This window comes from Hermetia illucens, chromosome 6 (assembly GCF_905115235.1).
Source record: "Hermetia illucens chromosome 6, iHerIll2.2.curated.20191125, whole genome shotgun sequence".
NCBI lineage: Eukaryota > Metazoa > Arthropoda > Insecta > Diptera > Stratiomyidae > Hermetia > Hermetia illucens.
The window spans coordinates 7,860,558-7,881,108 of NC_051854.1; the positions used below are offsets into that span (position 1 = coordinate 7,860,558).

Below are 20,551 nucleotides of genomic sequence, written 5' to 3' on the forward strand. Positions count from 1 at the left end.
AACTCAGTTATGAACCTGTTCACTATGGCCTATAAAACTACTACGCCCGGTAAGGCACCCAGCCGTGGCAAGCCGGGGTAAATTGCGGAAGCGTGCAAGGAGTGTCATAAGCCCAACCGTTTCGCACAGCGTTCAGATAAATGAAAGAATTCGGATCAACTGAAAGAAGATTCCGCAGCGTCGGTTGGAACACCGACCATTCACCACAGCGGGAACTGCACGAAAAGCTGACCAGGAGTAGACTTGTCGAAACAATGCATCCTGCTGGGGAATTATCTCCAAGGCAATTTAGTTTAAGAACAGGGAGAGCCATAGTGAATGCTGTCGAAAAGATCGTGGATGCGGGTCATAGAGCTCGACGGTTAATGCCCCTTATAACGCTTAATGTGAGAAATGCTTTTGATTCCATACGATTCTTTACATGTACCAGACTATCTCTTGCGGATATTAAGGGATTATCTGACAGATCACTCCCTATTTTCTAGGAACTTAAAGGCCAGACGAGGGGCCAACGAAATACCTTGGATTGACAATCGAATGGAAGATGAGCTTTTTCGAACAAATAAAAGCAGTGGCGGACAAAGTTGCAGCGGAAGTTTCGGCTTTTAGTCGGCTAATGGCAAACATTGGGTGTGCTAGTTTCAACAGGAGATTACATCTCATGAATGCGACGCAGTCTTTTCTGCTCTCCGACGCTTAGATATCGGCTGATGCTCTTAGCAAGGACGTGTTTCGTATTTCGCCGCTTGCACAAGCGCAGAGACAAGGTTTCCAACAGGCGTCCGCCAACCTTATTATTGTATATAAGAGCCGGCTTTGATGATGATTCCGCGAGCATCCCAACTCGCTGAGCCACGTCCTTGCTAAAGAGCGCAAAACCGTATGTAAGCAAAAGGGGGATAATAGCTCGATGAACTCCAACACATACTGAATGACTGGCAACTCTCTTAGCAAAAAAAACTGGATTTCCCATAAAAGCCTGCCTACTGTAAAATTTTGAAAAATTCCTAGTCACTGCAAAGGTCTGCAAATCTGGAGACATAGCCAGGACAATGTCGAGGAAGCCATTATTTCAGCATTTCGTTTTCCCCAACTGTACTCCGTTTATCCATGGAAAATTCACGAAACTAAAATTCCTCATTCCCTCTCTGCGTATAGTTAAAAAATAAACTTTGCGAAATCCCATAATAAATAACTGCAAATAAAAAAATCTACATCCTGAGCCTGACAACAAATTCCAAAGAGACATCATCTTAAAACAAATAAAAAGAAAAGTGTATCAATCACGACTGCGACTCTATTATTCAAGGGAACCACAGACCGGACAAATGGATAGAAGTAACGCATTCACAGATGACACAGAACAGAAAGAGTTAATTAGAGAAACGATAGTCAGCAGATTTTTTTACTCGGACTTGTCAGCATTGCGTAGGAACTTTAGAATTCTTTTACTACTCTAATCAGGTTTGGCCCTTGGTAAATAGAACTCACGTGCATATCTCTAAACTCTCAATATTACCATGAATTGGTTTGACTGGATTACGTAACCCATTAACAAAAACTTTTGAATAACTTTTAATACAACCATTTATTCACACCCAATGAAATTACATTCAATGACCTTGGACTAGTATTTAAAATCCTCGAAAGTAATTCGTTACTGAGAGAAGACCTCGAGCCTTTTACACATAATCGAATGTTCCCGAAAGTCATTTAAATATTTCAATAGAATCAACTTTCAGAACTCCTTAACTTCCTAAAGAATTTATGTGTCCTTGCTTATTCTCTCGTCATTTGAAACGTGAATGCAGCAGATCGCTGTTTTGTAAGCCAAATACTAGAACTAAGTACGAATATCCTTGCCTTTATCCAGTCATGAAACATTCGTTGGGAATTAGGAAGAAAATATGCCATGATTCCGTTGCTTAGATACGTGGATGATTTAATATAAGTGAAAACGAAATTTCAGTCAAACGATGATCAGAATTTTGAAGATAACAAAAGTCGTTTCTGATACAAGGACGATGAATGTGACATCAAGTTTTTCGAATAAGAAATGAAAACACCGAATTCACCATTAATTTGTCCTTATTAGCTTAAAGTCTGAATCTAATTTAAACTTAAAACATTCTCCCTTAACGAGCCTAAACAGCGAAAGTTAATATCCCACTTTTCCGTCCTTCCGTACAACTCTCTGTTGTTTGCCTTCGAACCATTTTAGGAATCCAGTAATCCTTTTAGTTACTTGATTGAATAGCATGGCTCGTGCCATTTCAACCAATTTTCGTCCCTATAATGGCAGTTTCAATACCGCACTCTTAGATAATGAAATACAACAGCTAAAGTGAAAATGTGAGCGGTAAATTTGTCACCAATTCAAACGAAAAGCTAGTGCTGATCTTCAAGAAAAAAGGCAAATGCTAAATTCACAATATCCAATTATATATTTCCACCATATTATAATCGAATAAAGTCAAATAAAATTAATAAAAAAAAACTTCACAACACATTCTGCTAGTCCGTTTTCGCATCAACGCCCGCTTCAATTCTTTTTCACCCTTTCGATATATTTAGTCTTAGTAAGGGCACTCTGTCCCCCAGTCGGATCCATCATACGACTCCAATCTGTATGTCCAACAACAAACCCAATTGCGCGCATTTTATCCTGTTCACGTTTCTCTTCAATGTCAGCCCAACGAACCTTAAAGAAAAATTAAAGTCAAATCAAATTTGAAATCATGCAATTGCTAAAAACTATTGACACTTACTCGTTTCTTGTTATTCGAACTGGATGGTGGTGGTTCCCAACCGTCTATTTGTAAGTAATCTTCCAGAGTAGTGCTTCTATGGAACGGTTTACTCACACCATCCAGACGAGCTACAAGATAAAAGACAGGCATTATTTGTGTGACTAGGTGGATATCCATGATGATTAGTAACTTACCAAGTTTCAATTCAGCTGGATCTGAGTCCCATTTACTCCTAAAAAATCCACACTGAGAAGAAAAAGTAACATTTTTTATACACACATAACCGGTTAAAAACAGCAAACGTTTACGAATAACCAACCCAAACTGAGCAGTAAAAGTGTTTACAACGCCAAAAAAAAATGTTATGAACAAGCCAAAGCAGAATGATACGATGTAAAAAGTTAATAAAACTCTCTCTACTCTATAAATAATTAGATGTTGTAAAATAATTCACTCAAATTGTTAATCTAAATGGTTGCACTCAATCTACAAAACATTTGCGTTAGAAAAACGGCGTGTGCACGGTTATATCTGGATGTCCACCTCAAAACATAAGAGCGCAAGTGGATTTTACTTTCAATAGTCTGTTGTCCTCTCCATCCTTCACACCCTCAACCCATCTATATGAGCCACACTAAACCAAAAATAGAACTGAGTAAAGCTTACAAAAATGCAACACAAAGTGAAGGATGCTGGAAGGAAATAGTAGGAAGAAAACATTACATTTAAATTGTAACAACGTTAACGTGTTGATTTCCCATGACACGTCGCACACGCGGGCGTTCCAGATAATGCGAGTAAAAAACAAAACACCAAAATGGATTTAAATTAGACTAGTCCTTAAAAATCGACGGAGATGGTAGAGATGTGATTAACCATGCAGATCTGCAGTACCTAAGTACAGCTTTAAAAAACTGCACGTCGTTCTGATGTCTGGCTCAGGCAGATTTATCAGGTATTTAACGACTCTTGTCACACGCACAACACCTACCAAAATATCTTAAATCTACTGGCTCTAAATTTTACAGAGGAAAGAGCGTACGTATAACAGGATCAAGGGTACAAGCAAAAGAACCAGTGAACTCAATTCAAACTAGCCTAACTGAAACCACAAAGTAGTATAGATGAAGATCATGAACATTCAGTCACACGCTAAATCATATTCCTAAGTCCGCATCTTCTAGATGTCGGGCCGGACACAATGGAGAGCAACTTACTCCCACTCTTTATGATCTACGGATTCCTCTTGTTGGGTTTAACACCCAAAGTTCAAAAATCAAAAGAGAGACTAAGACGGCTATGGCTTCGTACCAGGGCAGAGGCAACTCATCAGACGAGCAGGCTAGAGCTGCTTTGGCCACGCTTCTCCAAGGGCAAGGTAAAGCAGCGTCTGAATAATTGCCTCTGGCCTGGTACGAAACGGTAGCCGTCTTCGTCCCTCTGTTCATATTTTTCTCTTCCAAACTGCTTAGTGGCTAGATAGCTTACGTCACAATTTATCTTCCCTAGCCAACCAACGGTTCCTGGTTAATTACAGTCCTCATTCTACAATCATTTCAGAAACCCAATTCCAAACAATGACAATGTACAATATAAAAAGGGTAAAGAGATTATAGACAATTAATAATTCGGCATTGCTACCGCATGTTTCCAAAATTATGTGTTCTCATTTTTAAGGTTTTGCGTAAATCAACCTTTCATACCTGAAGCGTTCAGCTTCCGGTTTCCCGGCTTATTTATCGTTATTTTACACACCATTTTAAGATGCCGTTCTATTTGCATTAGGTGATAAGCCTAGAGCAACGGAACAAGCACAAAGTGGAACATAAATATTCATGACGCAACAAAAACAAAAATTCAAACACGAAATGCAGTAATCAATAACATGCCGCTCAACCGCTTACAAGCCATCAGATGTACCCAAAATTTGTTGATTTCTCTCATGTCACGGGGTATATCGAGTGGGTTGGAGCTGTGTTGTGCAGCGTCAAAGTGAAACTGTCCATTTAAACTGTTTGTAAACATGAACAAACTGCCAAATCACTACATTGAGAAACAACCCCAAACGTGCACCGTTCCCGGATGTTTGGCGATCCCCTGCATGACTATATTCTTACGCCTACATGAGGTATGAGTGATGGAAAAACGGGCCCATAAAAAGCCTCATCAGAATAAATTACATTAACACGAGCGCAATTCAAATTTTCCTACCCACCAATGAGTCTTTTTTCAATGTGTTTATTGTGTTATAAAATTTCACTTAATGAGCCAGTAAAGTCTTCTTATAATAGTTAATGAAACTTTTAGATCCTTTCTGCGTAAAATCGCTCGCCCGTCACGTAATTATAGGCGAAAATTCTTTCAGAACACCTACAAAATCCTGTCCTTCTTTTTCGTGATGTTTCGCGTGAAGCCACCAAATCATTGACAGTTTTCACATTACAATAGCGTTGCATTCACTTACTAGCAAATGTCTTTGACTTTATATGTATTTAGCAGCCACTCTGCGGGATATTTTCGACCGATACGAAACAGTTTTTAGGGGTATCGAATTGATACACCTCGGGGTAAAGCCGGGATCTCCGAAATTCCTTACTAAGGCTGGCCTAAATCGGGTAGCGGTTATTGCACCGTTGATGATGATGACTATAGGGAAGGGTGTCGCTACACGCTCATATTTGAGCCACACATGCTCTGGTCACATATACTGTATAAGAAATGCATATGCTTCAGAATAAGCGTTATGTATGAACATTTGTATTTTGATAGAAAGATTAGAACTGCGAACCGCCAAGCATGCTGTGAGTTAATTACATTGTTGTATGTTGAGCTTAAGGGGGTCCATATACTTTTAAAAGAGAGGTGAACATTTTTTTTCATCGAATGTAGTCATGTGAGGTATCAAATAACAGGTTTCTGTTAGCTCCCTAAGAGATTTAATGTAGTTTATGTAGCATCGAATTGAATTTTGGACATGTACCCAAATATTCTTACATAAAAAAATCTGCTTCCGGTTTCCGACTCCTTTTTATTGCCACATCTGTCACTACATAGATCAAGGGCCAGAAGAGTGCAAAAAACCTCACACTCGCCATCAAGCGGAGCAAGAGGTATTGACTTAAGGAGTTCTGCTCGGAAGCGGATGTAAATCCATGGGGGAGCGTCCATAGAATTGTGATGGGACGACTCAGAGGCCGATCATCCCCGCTTGTTCAAAATAATCCAGGGACTATTCCCGTAAATCTTACGGCGATTCCTGCGGTAAGTATAAGCGAACTTTTGAAGAGTTGCAGCAGAATTGGCGACAACAAAGATCCGGAGCTGGACAGTATAGTGAACAGTCATTAAGCTCCCCGTGAAATTCAGACCGGACGCGTTCGTAGAGTTGTTTGGAGCGTCCATATTTGAGGGGATATTTCCAAAAGCATGGACCCATATGTATTCTAGCCATTATGGGGAAAATTTTAAAGTGGGTAATCTACAATAGGTTGCTCCCGCTTATAGAGGGTTTCATAAAGCCAGATCAATCATAGATACCGTTAAATTGGTTACAGGTTTGGCCGACAACACGATGCACGAAAAGGATAATTCAAGCAAAAACTCCGTAGTGATAATGCTGGACGTGAGAAATACGTTCCGTAGCCTACACAATGACGAAATCTATGAGCGATATCATGACCGTCCGGTTGTGGATAAAATCCGGCTCAATAGGTTACGGTGGGCGGGTCACTTAATCCGTATGGATGAAGATGATCCCACCCGGAGAGTCTATAAGGGCAATATCTATGGTAGAAAAAGAAGACGAGGCAGACCCTGCCTAAGATGGAGCGATGGCGTGGGCCAGGACGCCAGACAGCTTTTAGGGATATCGAATTGGTGGATCTCGGCGCAAAACCGGGATGTCTGGAGTTCCTTATTAAGGCAGGCCTAGACCGGATACCGGTTGTTGCGCCATTGATGATGATGAGAAATACGTTCAAATCATCCAATTGGAGGTTTATACGGAAATCCCTAGTAACGATTGGTGTTCCTACTTACCATACTGTAAAAAGAGGGCTCTTGTACATATAACATGAACCGATGACGATCCCCACTACTGTGAAACATTCATTGCACATTTACTTAATCTTTCAAATCCGGAGGAGGCCACCGTGACGTGTAATACCGATTATATAACGTTAGTTGTAATCACAAAACATCTAGAGGATGTTGAGTTATACTCATGCGAAACAATCAATGCTGTGAAATGAGAATATCCGCGATCGTTATAGGGTTGCTCCGATCGTGGAAAAATTGCGAGAGAGGTGTCTTCGATGGTATGGTCACACAATTCGCGCAAACGAGAATTCACTCGCCAGGATTGGTCTGAACATCGAAGTCGATGGTAAACGACCGAAAGACCGAAACAACGATGGCTTGGTACGCTGGATGGGAATTTAAAAGCCTCGAGATTGCATCCAGATCAGGCATTTGATAGAGCCAAATGGCGAAACCAATCACGACGAGCCGACCCCGCTTGTGAACGGGACAAAGGCTGAAATAAAAGAAGAAGAATGCTGTAAAGGCCTGGTTAGAGAGCACTGAAATAACACTTGCGGACGAGAAAACGGTAGCTGTTCCTTTCACCAAATGTCGAAGGCAAAATTGCGCCGGCATTAGAATAGACATCATCACTTCCAAGCCGGCCATCAAATACTTGAAACTAATGATAGACACAAAATTTAGTTTTAAACAACACGTACAGTATGCATGTGTGAAAGAATCCAAGTGAATATTTCCCTAGCAAGAATTATGCCAAACGTGAGAGGGATATCCTTGAAGGCTACTTATTGCCAGGGTTGTGAACTAGATCTTGCTTTATTCCACCCAATTTAGGAAAGGACATTTTGCATATCATGCAATGCTCATAAACTGAGTGCAGTCTATATGACAGCAATCTTTTGGATTGTATTCTGCCTTCAGAGACAGACAGACAGCATCATTCATCTCGGAAATGATGCGATTAACATCTCGGCAAATAGGATGACAATTATATACAATCTGAAGTCAATATCTCATTTATCGCAGAGGAACTCGCCCGAAGCGACCTATGGAAGTTAGAATCGAATAAAAATGTGTGACAAAAAACACAAGCAACGGATCAATGTGAAATTGAACTGAGTGCTATAAGTTGTTGAAAGGAGCTCATGGTGAGCATTCTTTATCTCGCGCGCGTATTCTCGAATGATATATACAGTTATCTCAAGGCCGAGAGAGTACAAAAACTGACCAACGTCTAGGTCGACTTATCTTTGTGTCAATTCCGCAAACAGTGACCAAAATTTATAAAATCGTGCGCGGAGATCGTCGTATGAGCATTCGGTTAATTACTGAGACTATAAACACCAATAAAGAAACTGCCAGAAAAATTAGACATGAAAAAAGTCTGTGCGATTTTAATCCCAAAAATTTTACCGACCAAAAGGTCGTCCGTCAACAAATCTGTTTAGATGTTCCTAAGAGGGCAGCGGAAGAGCCTGAATTGATAGAAAACATCATCACTTGCGATGAAACCTCGATATTCCAAAACGATGTTGCAACTAAGCAGCAATGCATGTACTGGAAAATTCCTGCATTGTCAGGAATGAAAAAAAAAAACAAGGATATCAGTTCCAGTTCGTGAAAAACGGCCGGAGTTATAGAAGAGCAAGTTGCACCAAGACAACGCACCTGCCGGTATTGTACCATCTGCGTTCAAAGGAAACCGATTCAAGTCGATGAACTCCGGCGAGCGGAGAAGCGACTTTACAGACGGAAAAAGGAAGCCTGGGAGAACCAACAGGTCTGTCAACTCGAAAAGTACAGGGAGCAACCGCACTAGGCACACAAGTTTTACCAACAAGTCAGCAGGATACCTCGATACTCATCCTGCCGAGACAAAGAGGGAAATCTGATTTCCGACAGGATGGGCATATTGGAGCGATGAGTTGAGTACTTTAATGAACTATTGGACAACCAGAATATCGACGAGTTGGAGGTCCCGCCAACTGAAAACGACGGACAAATATTGCCACCACCAAGTATAGAAGAAACAATCCGTGCAATTCATTGGCTTAAAAATAAGTCACCAGGAGCCGATGGAATTACAGCCGAATTGGTTAAATATGCAGGCAACCAATTACACGAAGTGGTTCATCAACTTGTGCTCAAGGTGAGGGACAGCGAATCGATGCCAAAATGATACATAAAAATTGAGATATCACACAGGGCAGCAATTATAGAGGTGTCACGTTGTTGAGTATCATCTATAAGATATTCTCCTCTATCTTGATAGGCCGGATAGCCCAATACAACCAGAACATCATTGGCCCATACCAAAGAGGCTTCACTCCAGAAAAATCAGCAACAGATCAGATTTTCTCTCTGCGGCAAGCGATGGAAAAACTGTTGGAATATAGACATCAGTCCCACCATCTTTTCATCGATTTTAAAGCCACCCAGCCAGGGTAAAACTATACACGGCCATGAGAGAATTCGGTATCCCGACGAAATTAGTAAGACTGACTAGGCTAACCCAGACCAATGCGCAAGGCCAGATAAAAGCAGCAGGATCACTCTCAAGACCATTCGACATGAACAACGGTCTACGGCAAGGGGATGCCTTTTTTAGAGCGAATACACTATATTTTTTATCCAAAGTGAATTTAATTTATATGAAACTAACACCTAAGTTGACTGATATCCGATACCTAGCCTGCAATACAGATCTCTTTGCCACCAGCGTGACTTAAACGCCCCCTCTTTTATTGCAACAGCCTAATTCTCTAATTACAAAGCCATCCGGACCTGTAGTAGATCCGTATCTATATATGATTATAAAAATCAAGCAAACATGCAAAATCTTTAATTCTAAGATGTGTTGTGAGATTTAATGAACTCTTGAACTTTAATTATTGTTAAGGCAAAGCACACATTATGAATTATTAGCAATAAATTATACATGTGTACACTTATATAACCAAATGTGATGAAATACGGAATATAGACATTTGTGAAGTATCCGTAACAAGCCAAGATAAAATCAAATTTATTCAAGCAATATTAGTAGCAGTAATTTACTTTTCACGATGAAATGATGTAGATATAACTTTATACAGGAAAAAACCAGCTACAGCTCAATAAAAATGCAAATTTACCAATAAAAATAAGCACATTCTCCACTTATCATATCAAGAAAAATATTCTAAAAAATTCACTCACCGTTTCTGTATCCTGAGTATCTTCATCTTTCACATCGTTGCTATCATCGTCATTATCATTATTCTTCGATTCAGTCTCTTCATCCTAAAATAAATCAAATAAAAGTATGGAAATTAATTCTTAAATGCAAATACTCAGTATTTAGATGCTTTTAAAATGAGAAGAAAAAAATCATATTGAAATATGCATTCTGAGAGCAATTATCGATGCGTATATCTCCTGTACCGACGTATTCGGTACCGGATTCATGTGAGTTGAAGTACAATTGAATAAACATGAAACGAAAGTTAATTGTTTCTCGGTAATAAATATGCAGAGAATAGAATAATTCTTATTTATTCAGTAATATTGACGGAGAACAGTAGTCTGCATAGAGTATCAGATGAACACTATTAAGTAATTGGTTTACCAATAAATATCGTCCGCAATCAACTGAAAGTTTTCACTGTTTGCGAGGATATATAATTAAATATGAAATTGAAGGGGATCAAATAAATGATAAAGAGTCTAGTCGTAGAGTTTCTATAAAAACTCCTTGAAAGGAGAAGACAATTATAAAATAATTGTAGCAGGTTTTTTAATGGGAGTAATTTATCAAACATTTTAAAGCTGTGAAACTTTGAGTTAAGAGTGACTGATTTGATTTATTATTACATTGAATTGAAAGTTGTTTGAGAAAGCCAAAACATACCACACCAAATTATCATTCAGAAATGATTCTTGGCATGAACACCTTAAGTACCTTAGTCCGTTTGATTCACACGGACGTGACAAACTGCCGAATACCTAAGAAAACATGCGGCAATTTAATGCCCTGACTGAATTCGAACCTTATTATTCAAATTATGATTTCCATCGAAGTAATCAAATCAGCCAAACAATAACAAACATTTATTTGCTAAGAAAAAAATTCAATACAATCCATTGATGATAAAGTTTTAATCGGCTGAGAGCAGGGAACGAACCTGGTAAATATATGACGTTTTATTTGGTTTGTCATGAGAACATACCTCTGTGTTAGTAGGCCACATTCATCCTATGGAAATGGGGAAGAAATTCAATACGGCTCGCCATTTGCTGATCGAGTCGTAGAACCACATATTTCCCACAGAAAAAAGCGCTGTCTCAATGATAAGCCTACAACAGCGAGAAAAGCACAATAACGAACAGAAACAATGGAAAACGAGATAATGAACAAAAGGCCAATGCTGAACTTCAATTCGTTAAGCATCATGACAACCATTACTTTCTACTTGCATGGACGCGACCTGTGTCTTATTAAAATATTAAATAAATTCAGCGAAAATTGTGGTTGTAAGGCTAGGGCTTTTCGAGGGGATATCTTTATGTGTTTTCAACCCCTCTAAAACCGCCTACAGCGCTAGATTAGCCGAGCCCGAACCGAAAATTATTGAAAGATACTGTGACTATTTGTGTAGATCAATATCCCAAGAAAGCTTCTGATCCATACAAATTAACACTTATTTGCGTTGAACCAAGTCACCTAAATTTACAACAATCAAAAAATAATGATAAAAAATAAATACACTGTGAATGACCGTCCATGAATCCGAATTTCAGACGTAATCTAATTTGGCAAACTTAGAGCGATGCGCAGATCGCAGTTTACCTCTCACGAAGGCAAAATTTGCGCTAATGACTCGCTGAAGATCGCAATTGCTAAATCTGCGTTATTCTGACTGGAATTGCACTCTTTGTACTCTTTGGGACGACATTAACGATTCGGCATTGAATACGTGCCAAAAGTTACTTCAGTCTTTCACAAGTTTTCTTAGCACCATAAAAAGCTGCATTTTTAGGAAACGTCCCTTTCAAATGCTGTTATTCACTTCTCTTCTTCTATGAAATGCTGATACTTAACACGTGCCCTGTTCACTGCGGAGTATAGTTCATCGATAATATATCTTCTCGTGCTTGACTGTGCTTCAATTTCATTATCATCAGACTTAATGCTATGCAAAAGATATGTTGAACCGGCAGGACATCACAAAGATGAACACAAATAAACATTATAAACCGAGGTATGAACCCGAGATAATGAAATCGAAAGGCTGACGATCAACCAAATTCGGCTAACCCAAACAAGCGAGATATGAAGATTAAATAATGTTTCAATTGATATGACATAACAGGATGCGCACAACTAGAAACCTTTTTTTAATAGGAAATAAATTAAAATGTTTAACTGAAACAATCCGTTACATGTAGGACCTGTCCTGAAAATAGTAGGATTGCTTTTTACTCGGACGAACTAGCAGACGGAGGACGATCTGTGCGCGCCGGGATCGATCGAGGGGGATATTGGGAACGCTGGGAAATCTCGGCAGCCTGCTTTCGGCCCCTGAAGAAAGCAAGTCACTTGTAATATGAACCCGTGTCGAAACTCCTCGTCACGGAGATGCTGATTACTTAAGCTTGCCTCAAACCCAAATTGTTGAGATCGTAACAGACAGCCATAAAAAAGTATTCGCACATACTGGTGTCGCGAAGTGTTGCCAGAGGAGCAAAAGGCTAACCAAAAAGCGATCTGCCAGGATCTTCTTCATCATATTATTGACAGCGCCAAAAATTTGTTCTATTCCCAAGAACAAAATCGACGTTCAAAACGAAACGCCACGATTCCAATTCTATTTCAAGCAGAAAAATCAGCACAGATGAAAAAGATAAATGGATCATTTCTGGTGGAAAGTTGGTCACATTGACTGCGAAAAAATCTACGGTGCACAGGTGGCAAGAAAACTAACAGCGCTGAATTTCTTGGTCAACAATCCGCGGACCGGCAGAAGCTAAAAGGTCATGTGATCGCTGTATCACCCAGCAAGCCATATTCCCGCAAAGGGCTTTATATTAGAGATTGGTGCCGACTAAAAGCATGGAGCGGATCCCTCGCTCCCTGAAGGCTTTGAAGTGTAATTATTCTGAATCACATTTTCTTTTTATGTATTGCAACATGCAATCATAAATGGCTGAATAGTAGCTATCCCGGCGGTCGGAACTCTGTTCTTTTTTTTCTCTTATCTTATTTTTCCCGTAACTTTTAAATCTTATTTTACTTCATTTTATTTTTCAATTTATTTTATTTTCGTTTTGTTCTTCATTTTAATCCTCAAATCGTTGGCTAATTTTCTAATATTTTTTCTTTGGTATTTAATTTATTTTATTTTGATTTTGTTGAATGCTATAAATCAACCTTAAGTGGAAGTTTTTTTCATATAATTTATGGATGTGATTATTTGAGGGCCTTTCGATTTCATCCAGATTAGGCCTATGACCAGGCAAACCGGTCAAGCTTCTAGACTGGACAAATACCGAGAAAGAAGAAAAAAGTCGTCATTATCCCCTAAATAAGGCATAACACTTGAAGCATACCCACACCCATCGTTGTCGGTTTCCTACGATGTGCTTCAACTCCATCCTCTGCTGCTCTACACCACGTGTTCCAAGGGCAACCCATTAGTCAACTACTCTGCCAAGAAACATGAATGAAATTGTAACATTTCCCTATAATGTGAACTATCCACTACCACTTCCGATTTCTCATCAATACATCTGCCGGCACCTAGCCTGGACTACTAATATCGGGATCAAAGAGTGCCAGAGTACATTCCGAGCTCCGTGAAGAGGACGTCCCACGTGTATTGCCGGAATTAATGTGAAATATAATAGCGGAATTAGCAGAGCAGTCCATTATGCAACTACAGAGTTTGAAAAGGGTACACATATTAAGGAAGATGTAGCGTTGTTGCAAAGAAGGGAGATTGAGAATGCGAAACTGGGAAGAATAGTCCACAACGGCAAGGTTCTTTTTGAAAAACAAGGTCCAGATGAATATTCGTTGCACAACTTCAAGAGCGCAACAGTCATAACTACGGAAGCGAAAGGAGTTGGAGAGTGTTAAGGAGAGCTGGATCGAAATAATGTTGGAAGCGGAACATTGGATAAAACCGGACATTTTCTAAACTCTATTCATGATGTCAACGAAGTGGGAATTGAAACGAAGTTTGTCGTCGAATATTACACCTAGGTCTTGGAAGGGGGTCAGTAGTGAAAGGGGTTGTCCACTAAGAGAATAGGAAAAGGATATTGGGGAGGGTTTAGGCGAATAGCACATCCAGTGGCATTTGCTGACATTCAGTGTCAGCTTGTTGACCGAACACCAACAGACCAGAGTATCAAGGTTGTACTGCAAGAGATCACAGTCAAACGGAGAAAGACAAATAATTTAAGGACGGCTGCGTAAAGCAAAGACATGCAGACAGGATCATTAATAAAAAATAGGAATAGTAAGGGGGAAATGTAGAGCCTTGGAGAACATCAGAGGAAAGAATAAGTAACCATTCAAAGAAACTGCATGAACGGTTCGAGAGAGCCATGAGATAAGTGAGGAAGAGAAGTTGAATAGAAAGAGTTTGAAGAGGAGAATATTATGGTAATCGGTATCAAAGGTTTTCAAGATGTTGATATAAATAGCATGTACCTCGTGTCGAGAATTAAGGCATATAACAAAGAAATTAGTAAAAACCGGAAGATTTGAAGCAGTAGACCGATGGTTCACGAAACCGAGCTCTCTTTCACTATGAGGTGACCGAACTGCGTGGTCATCCAGTCGTTAACGTAACTCTTGAGGATTTTGGAGCAAGAGGGGAGAAGAGAGATGAGATGGTAGTTCACAGTTAGAATATTCGCTTTTGAAGATTGTAGCATTCAGTTTTGTTGAAGATTATACACAAAGGGAAAGGAATGTATTTTTTACAGAAAGAGACGCAAGTATAGTTGGACTGAAGATAAACACAAACAAATCGAAGGTTATCAGTCTGACGGGTCATCATACTCTCCCCATATGCATTAATGAGCAGAGAATCGAAGACGTCAATTTACATATCTAGGTAGCGTCGTTTTTGCGACGGTGGCACCGAACTAGATGCCGCTCGATGTATGATATTAACGCCGCTAGACCCACTTTCGCTGCCTTGTCTAAAATTTGAAAATGCAATCATCTCAACATCAAGATCAAGTTGAGACTATTCTCTGCCAGTGTTCTTTCCGTGTTGCTATGGGAGTAGCACATGAAAAGTCACCCCCAATGTTGCGCGAAAGCTACAGGCTTTCATCAACAGCTGTCTACGTCGTATTATCGGAGTATGCTGGAAGTAGCGCATGAAAAATCACCCCCAATGTTGCGTGAAAGCTATAGGCTTTCATCAACACCTGTCTACGTCGTATTATCGGAGTATGCTGGCCTGATCGTTTATTTGTCTCATTTAAATCTTCTTTTTCTTCAACCTTTGTCCCAATCACAAGCGGAGTCGACTCGTCGTGATCGGTTTCGCCATTTGGTTCTATCAAATAGATAATCAAAATGCAATCGCGAAGTTTTCAAATCCCCATCCGGCGTATCAAGCCACCGTTGTGTCGACTGGCCTTTTGGTCGCTTACCATTGACTTCCATGTTCAGACCAATCTTAGCAAATGTATCCTCGTGGACGCAAATTATGTAGCCACACCATCGAAGTCGGCTCCCTCGCAATTTTTTCACGACCGGTGCTACGCCATATCCATCGTGGGTATCCTCATTTCGAATATGATCAAAACCAGTCTGAGGCAACATCTTCGTCTCCATTACTGCAGGAGGCCGAACTATAGTTTGTCTCATTTAAGCGGTTGCCCTTTTATTTCGAACTCGGTTGATGTTTGAATCATGGTGACGATCATCACCCTACTTCCAAATGCGCCAAACTTAACGCATGTATTTTTTGATGATAATTTATTAGAGGCAGAAGTAGCAAGAAGCTGATGCACCTCCATTTGCTTTCTCTTGTAAGGATCCAACAGAATTACAGAAATCAAAATAGTTCATAATCAAATTGAGAAGAATACAGGTACCCAGGGCGTTTTGGCTCATACTAGTCATTAACTGGAATAAGAAAACCAGTCAGTAGAGCGATACTTACACTACGTGAAATATTCACATGAAAAACATTCCTATCAATTCGACAAATTGAATAGAAGGCACGGATTTCAACCGTACAATATTTAATTAATTTAAAGTTGAAACGCAAAACTGTGATATTTATTGGTCGTCAGCTGAAAGGATCACTTGCAAATAGAGCCCACTTGAAAAAAAAGTATATATCATAATCTGTTATTCGATGATAAAAGAAATATCTTCATCCACAAAGCGGATGATAACATCGCCATCCAAAATTTCTTTTGCATTCAAAAGACCTTATTGTTTGGTGTGGATTCTCCTTAAGTAAGATCATCAGAACGTGGGGTTACAAATTAGCTATGATAAAAAAAAAGGAAGTGAATATACAAAGAATATGTTAACTCCATTTTCACACCAACTGAAGGAGATGGAGGGGAAGGGAAAAGGAGATATGGACGCTAGCGACATATGGACTCATTAGGATAGTGCTTCGGAGAAAAGTTGACAATGGTGAATGACTATTTGTTGTGATCTTTTTTGCGCCACGTTTAATATCTGACCTAAACGAAATCGAAAATACATAATTTGAACCAAATCAGAAATTCAGAGCGATTGATTGATGAAAAATTATCGCAAAATGTAACCTCTTGATCAAAGCCTACAAAAAAAATCACGGATATCAAATGAACGAAGAGAGCTGCGATGGTTAATGGCAATCACTAATATTGACTTGGCATATTTTTGTATATTAAAAAATTGGTACCTCTGAAAAGAAACATTACATAGCTAATATCCATGAGCGTTTTATTGTATATAATGAAATAGAACCAGCTCAATATTGAGCACCGTAGTATTCCCTAAAAATAGAACACGAGAGTAGTAAGCTTATTATTTAGCTCTCAAACAAAAAATACATAAAACATCAAATGACAGAAAAACCAAAATTTCACATGATGAAGTTAAATCATAGCTAAAGACTTAAGACAATCCGATACTAGTCCTGATGAAAGGTAGAACATTAGAAATATGTTTAATGATACAATACTCAATGCGTGTTATCCTCAAAGACCAAAACGGCACGATTGTAGCAGAACATTTGCCCGAAGATAGCCCAACTCAAAGAAGAAGGTCCTAAATGTTAACTGCAAGGCAGACATTTAAGTTCATAGATTTCAACTGAAAGGAAATACTTAACACTACCTAAACTAAAAAAAACTGCTGCATATCTAAAATGGGCACATAGACTAGAAACCAATTAAATTCCCCTAAATTATCCAATTTAAAGATGCCCATTTACCAAAAAACTCCACAGCTACATGATATCTCATGATATCACCTCTACAGATTAATTTTGAAATTCCTTCTCAAATTTACTGGGTCAACAGTGCAACTAATAAACCAGTCATTGAGCTCTCTCTCAATCACTGGAATTTCAATTAAAAATGTCAATTTAAATCTGAATCAAAGCTAACAGTATTTATCGTCTTTCTGTAATTGAAAAAAATATCAAAGTGTAACAAGATCTAGACATTCTTGACCTTAAAACGATTTTCAGCAAATCAAGTGTTTGCCTGTAAACATCAAAGTTTGCTTTTCCATCACAAAAAAGTATCCTTCAAAAAAACATCCACAAGTGTTTTGCCTTGAACGCTTGAACGTACATACCTTGTGCCTCACTTAAATCTTGATGACAAACCTTCCACAGACGCTTAACAGCATCAAAATTAATTACACCCAGAAGAAGAATCAAATTTCACTATCTCGGAAACGGGTCATGAACGATATCATGACACTCCTCTCTGTAAGTCCATAGGAATGTTACGAATAAGGATTCATTCTACTTACCATATCGGAAATATCTTCCATTTCAACTTCTGTTATAGCCGCACTCTGTAACAATGATGTTATGTCCAGCTTGATGAAATGATGTGGAGTCGGACTCCAATTTGCTATAATGTTCATAATATCTTGCTTGGATCGATTGTGTATGTTATTACTGAGACATGTCTCTAAATCGCATTTCAATTCGATAACATAGGGCTTAAGTGTCCAAGCACAGGGATATTATCATATGCAAAAGATTAAAAAGGAAAAATATTAATGAAAAAAAACTCCAAGTTATCAACTCAAATTATACTCACCATGAAATGCGAATATTTGGCCACGTTGTAGTATTCCATGAAACTTTGTAATGTATTGTTGATATTATCAACGATAATGAAATTAAAAAGACCACCCTCAATGGTCTTTTTGAATGATTTCAACAAATACTGATTATAAGTTTCCTCCATTTCTTTTTCGTATTCATAGGCCATTTCTTTTTTAGTGATCTGAGGTGAAAAATAAGGATATTAAAATATTTGCCAGGAAATTTATTCAATAGATTCCTTTGAAAATATTCGCTCGTGACAAAAAACAATTTCCCATAAGGTAGATTGAAGGCGATAACGATGGAAATTTTCAAGACAAAAATTATTCAATTATCCTGAAGGACATCAACGCTATTATAAGCTTTATTGTCGAATTTAGTCGAGCATAGCCTTCATAAATTGACAAATGTTGCATCCTATTAACCTCTTAGTAACCAAACTCTTCGGAAGTTTAACTCATTTCGCATGTCGCAATATACAGAGCAGAACATGGACATAGTGAAAGGACAAACTTCTCTCATCAACAAAAGATCTAGCTTCAAGAGCAACGACGCTCAAAATTGGTCGTCTGTACTGCTTTCGCGATCCCCACAAGGGAAAGGTAGACTACTAAAAATTTAGGCAGAAAAATGAAGTACAAACCTCCAAAAACCACCTCGTTCTTTTTAACAAATGCAGGTTCCATTCTGAAGGTAGTAATACTCTCTTTTCCCGGGCAAATCGGACGAACGAGAGACGATCGTACGTAGGATCAGTGGAGGGGGATTTTACTGGAAACCCTTTCGAAACCGCTCGTCAAAGAGAATCATGGAGTGTTTACTGGAGCTACAATACACAAATTTTGTGTAAACCTTCGTAAAACGGGCAAAGAGATACACGACATGATTAAGGAAGCCACCGGTGATGCTGACATGGGTAGATCGAGTGTTTTTGAGTGGCACAAGCTGTTTCGAGAGGATAGAGAAAGAGTGGAAGACGACGACCGCCCCGGCCGTCCTTCGACCAGCAAAACCGACGAAAATCTGTTGCAAGTGAAAAAATCACTGAACAGTATCGATAGGATGAGCAGCAGAATGATTGCTGATGACTTGTGCATCCCTCAAACCCAAATTTTTAAGGTCGTGACAGAAAACCTAGCCAAGAAAAAAGTGACGGCAAAGTTGGTGTCGCAAGTGTTGTCAGAAGAACTAAAAGTCAACCGACAAGGGATCTGCCAGGATCTTTTCATTATATAAATGAGGGTCGCAGCTTTTTGGATTCCGCCAGACTTTTTTCTACTTCCGAGATAGACGCAATTCAACAGGCCGTGACGAGAAAACTAAACAGTATTTCGGGCCAAACGGTCTTGGAGGTGTACGTTGGCAGCAAGATGAAAATGAGGAAGGGTGCGACTTTGAAAAATTTTAATCGTTTGTACTATTCTCGTGGATAAAATACAAAAAAGTGAGTCCTACTTCTTTCAGATCGGACCATGTATAAACCAATGTAAAGTGATTAAAAGTAGATACTCTTAGAATGGCTTTTATAATAATCGTTGGCGCAACAATCCATATTAGATCAGGGCCTTGAAGTGTGTTGGAACACTTCATTCAAGACCATAATGGCTTTTGACCTGGAAAAAAGAGAGAGGCAAAGCAGCAATAAAATCGTTACTGTCATCAAACACAACAGCATAGGAATGATTACTTCAATGAACACCTCCGCGATGGAAAAAAATGAAACTTATAAAAGGATACTGTGTGCATCGGGGATAAGAAAATCTACGTTTACAAGGAAAAAGGGATATTAGAATGGATTTGGATTGAATTTTTAGGCACCTCCAAAATTAAAATTGGCTTACTAAAAAGACAACAACCAAATGCGCTCCGAAAGAATAAATCAAAACAAACAAAAGGAACAAGCAGGTTTGTAGCTGCGATACACCCTTGATCTGAAATCCATAAACTGCAAGTAAATCTTGAATTCTTCCAGTCCATATTAAGTCGAAGGAATTATTAATGTTTTCTACCAAAAAATCTTGTATCTTTGACCATCGCCACCATATGCCTGTTGTTCCTAGTTCGACTACGATCAATATCTTGCATGAAGTCAACAAAAACGATATTATGAGACGCAAATAGTAAATATTTTCAGGACGTCAGCAGGTTTTCGAAAGAAAAACTCACAGCCCAGTGTGACAGAGGGATCTGTATAGTATACTAGATCTGAAATATCAGACCACTCGATTTTGAATGAGTTCCTGCATCAAAACAGGGCAATAATCGCAAAGGAGCATACTGCCGATCGTATTACCCCCTAGCATACCTCTACAATTTCAAAATGAGATAATCTACCACGCTTCCAGGCCTAAATTCAAATTGAACGGTTACGACCTATTTTCTCAACAACATAGTCCTCAGTTGAATATGCGATACCCAGCGACAAATTGTAAAAAAAAATGTGCAGTGTTCAACATCTTTCAA

At 39.0% G+C, this 20,551-nt stretch overlaps 1 protein-coding gene across 1 annotated transcript in view; it reads right to left on the reverse strand.

Moving 5' to 3' along the window:
- Window positions 1-2,420: 2,420 nt before the first annotated feature.
- LOC119658695 overlaps window positions 2,421-20,551 on the reverse strand; it is a 43,422-nt gene continuing 25,291 nt past the window's right edge. Inside the window, exons 6-11 of the mRNA XM_038066283.1 lie at window positions 18,081-18,269; window positions 17,785-17,979; window positions 9,990-10,073; window positions 2,945-2,996; window positions 2,769-2,878; window positions 2,421-2,701 (exon numbers count right to left, since the gene is read on the reverse strand). Of these exons, the coding sequence (XP_037922211.1) occupies window positions 2,543-2,701; window positions 2,769-2,878; window positions 2,945-2,996; window positions 9,990-10,073; window positions 17,785-17,979; window positions 18,081-18,269 (789 nt within the window). The 3' untranslated portion in view covers window positions 2,421-2,542. The remainder of the gene's footprint in view (window positions 2,702-2,768; window positions 2,879-2,944; window positions 2,997-9,989; window positions 10,074-17,784; window positions 17,980-18,080; window positions 18,270-20,551) is intronic.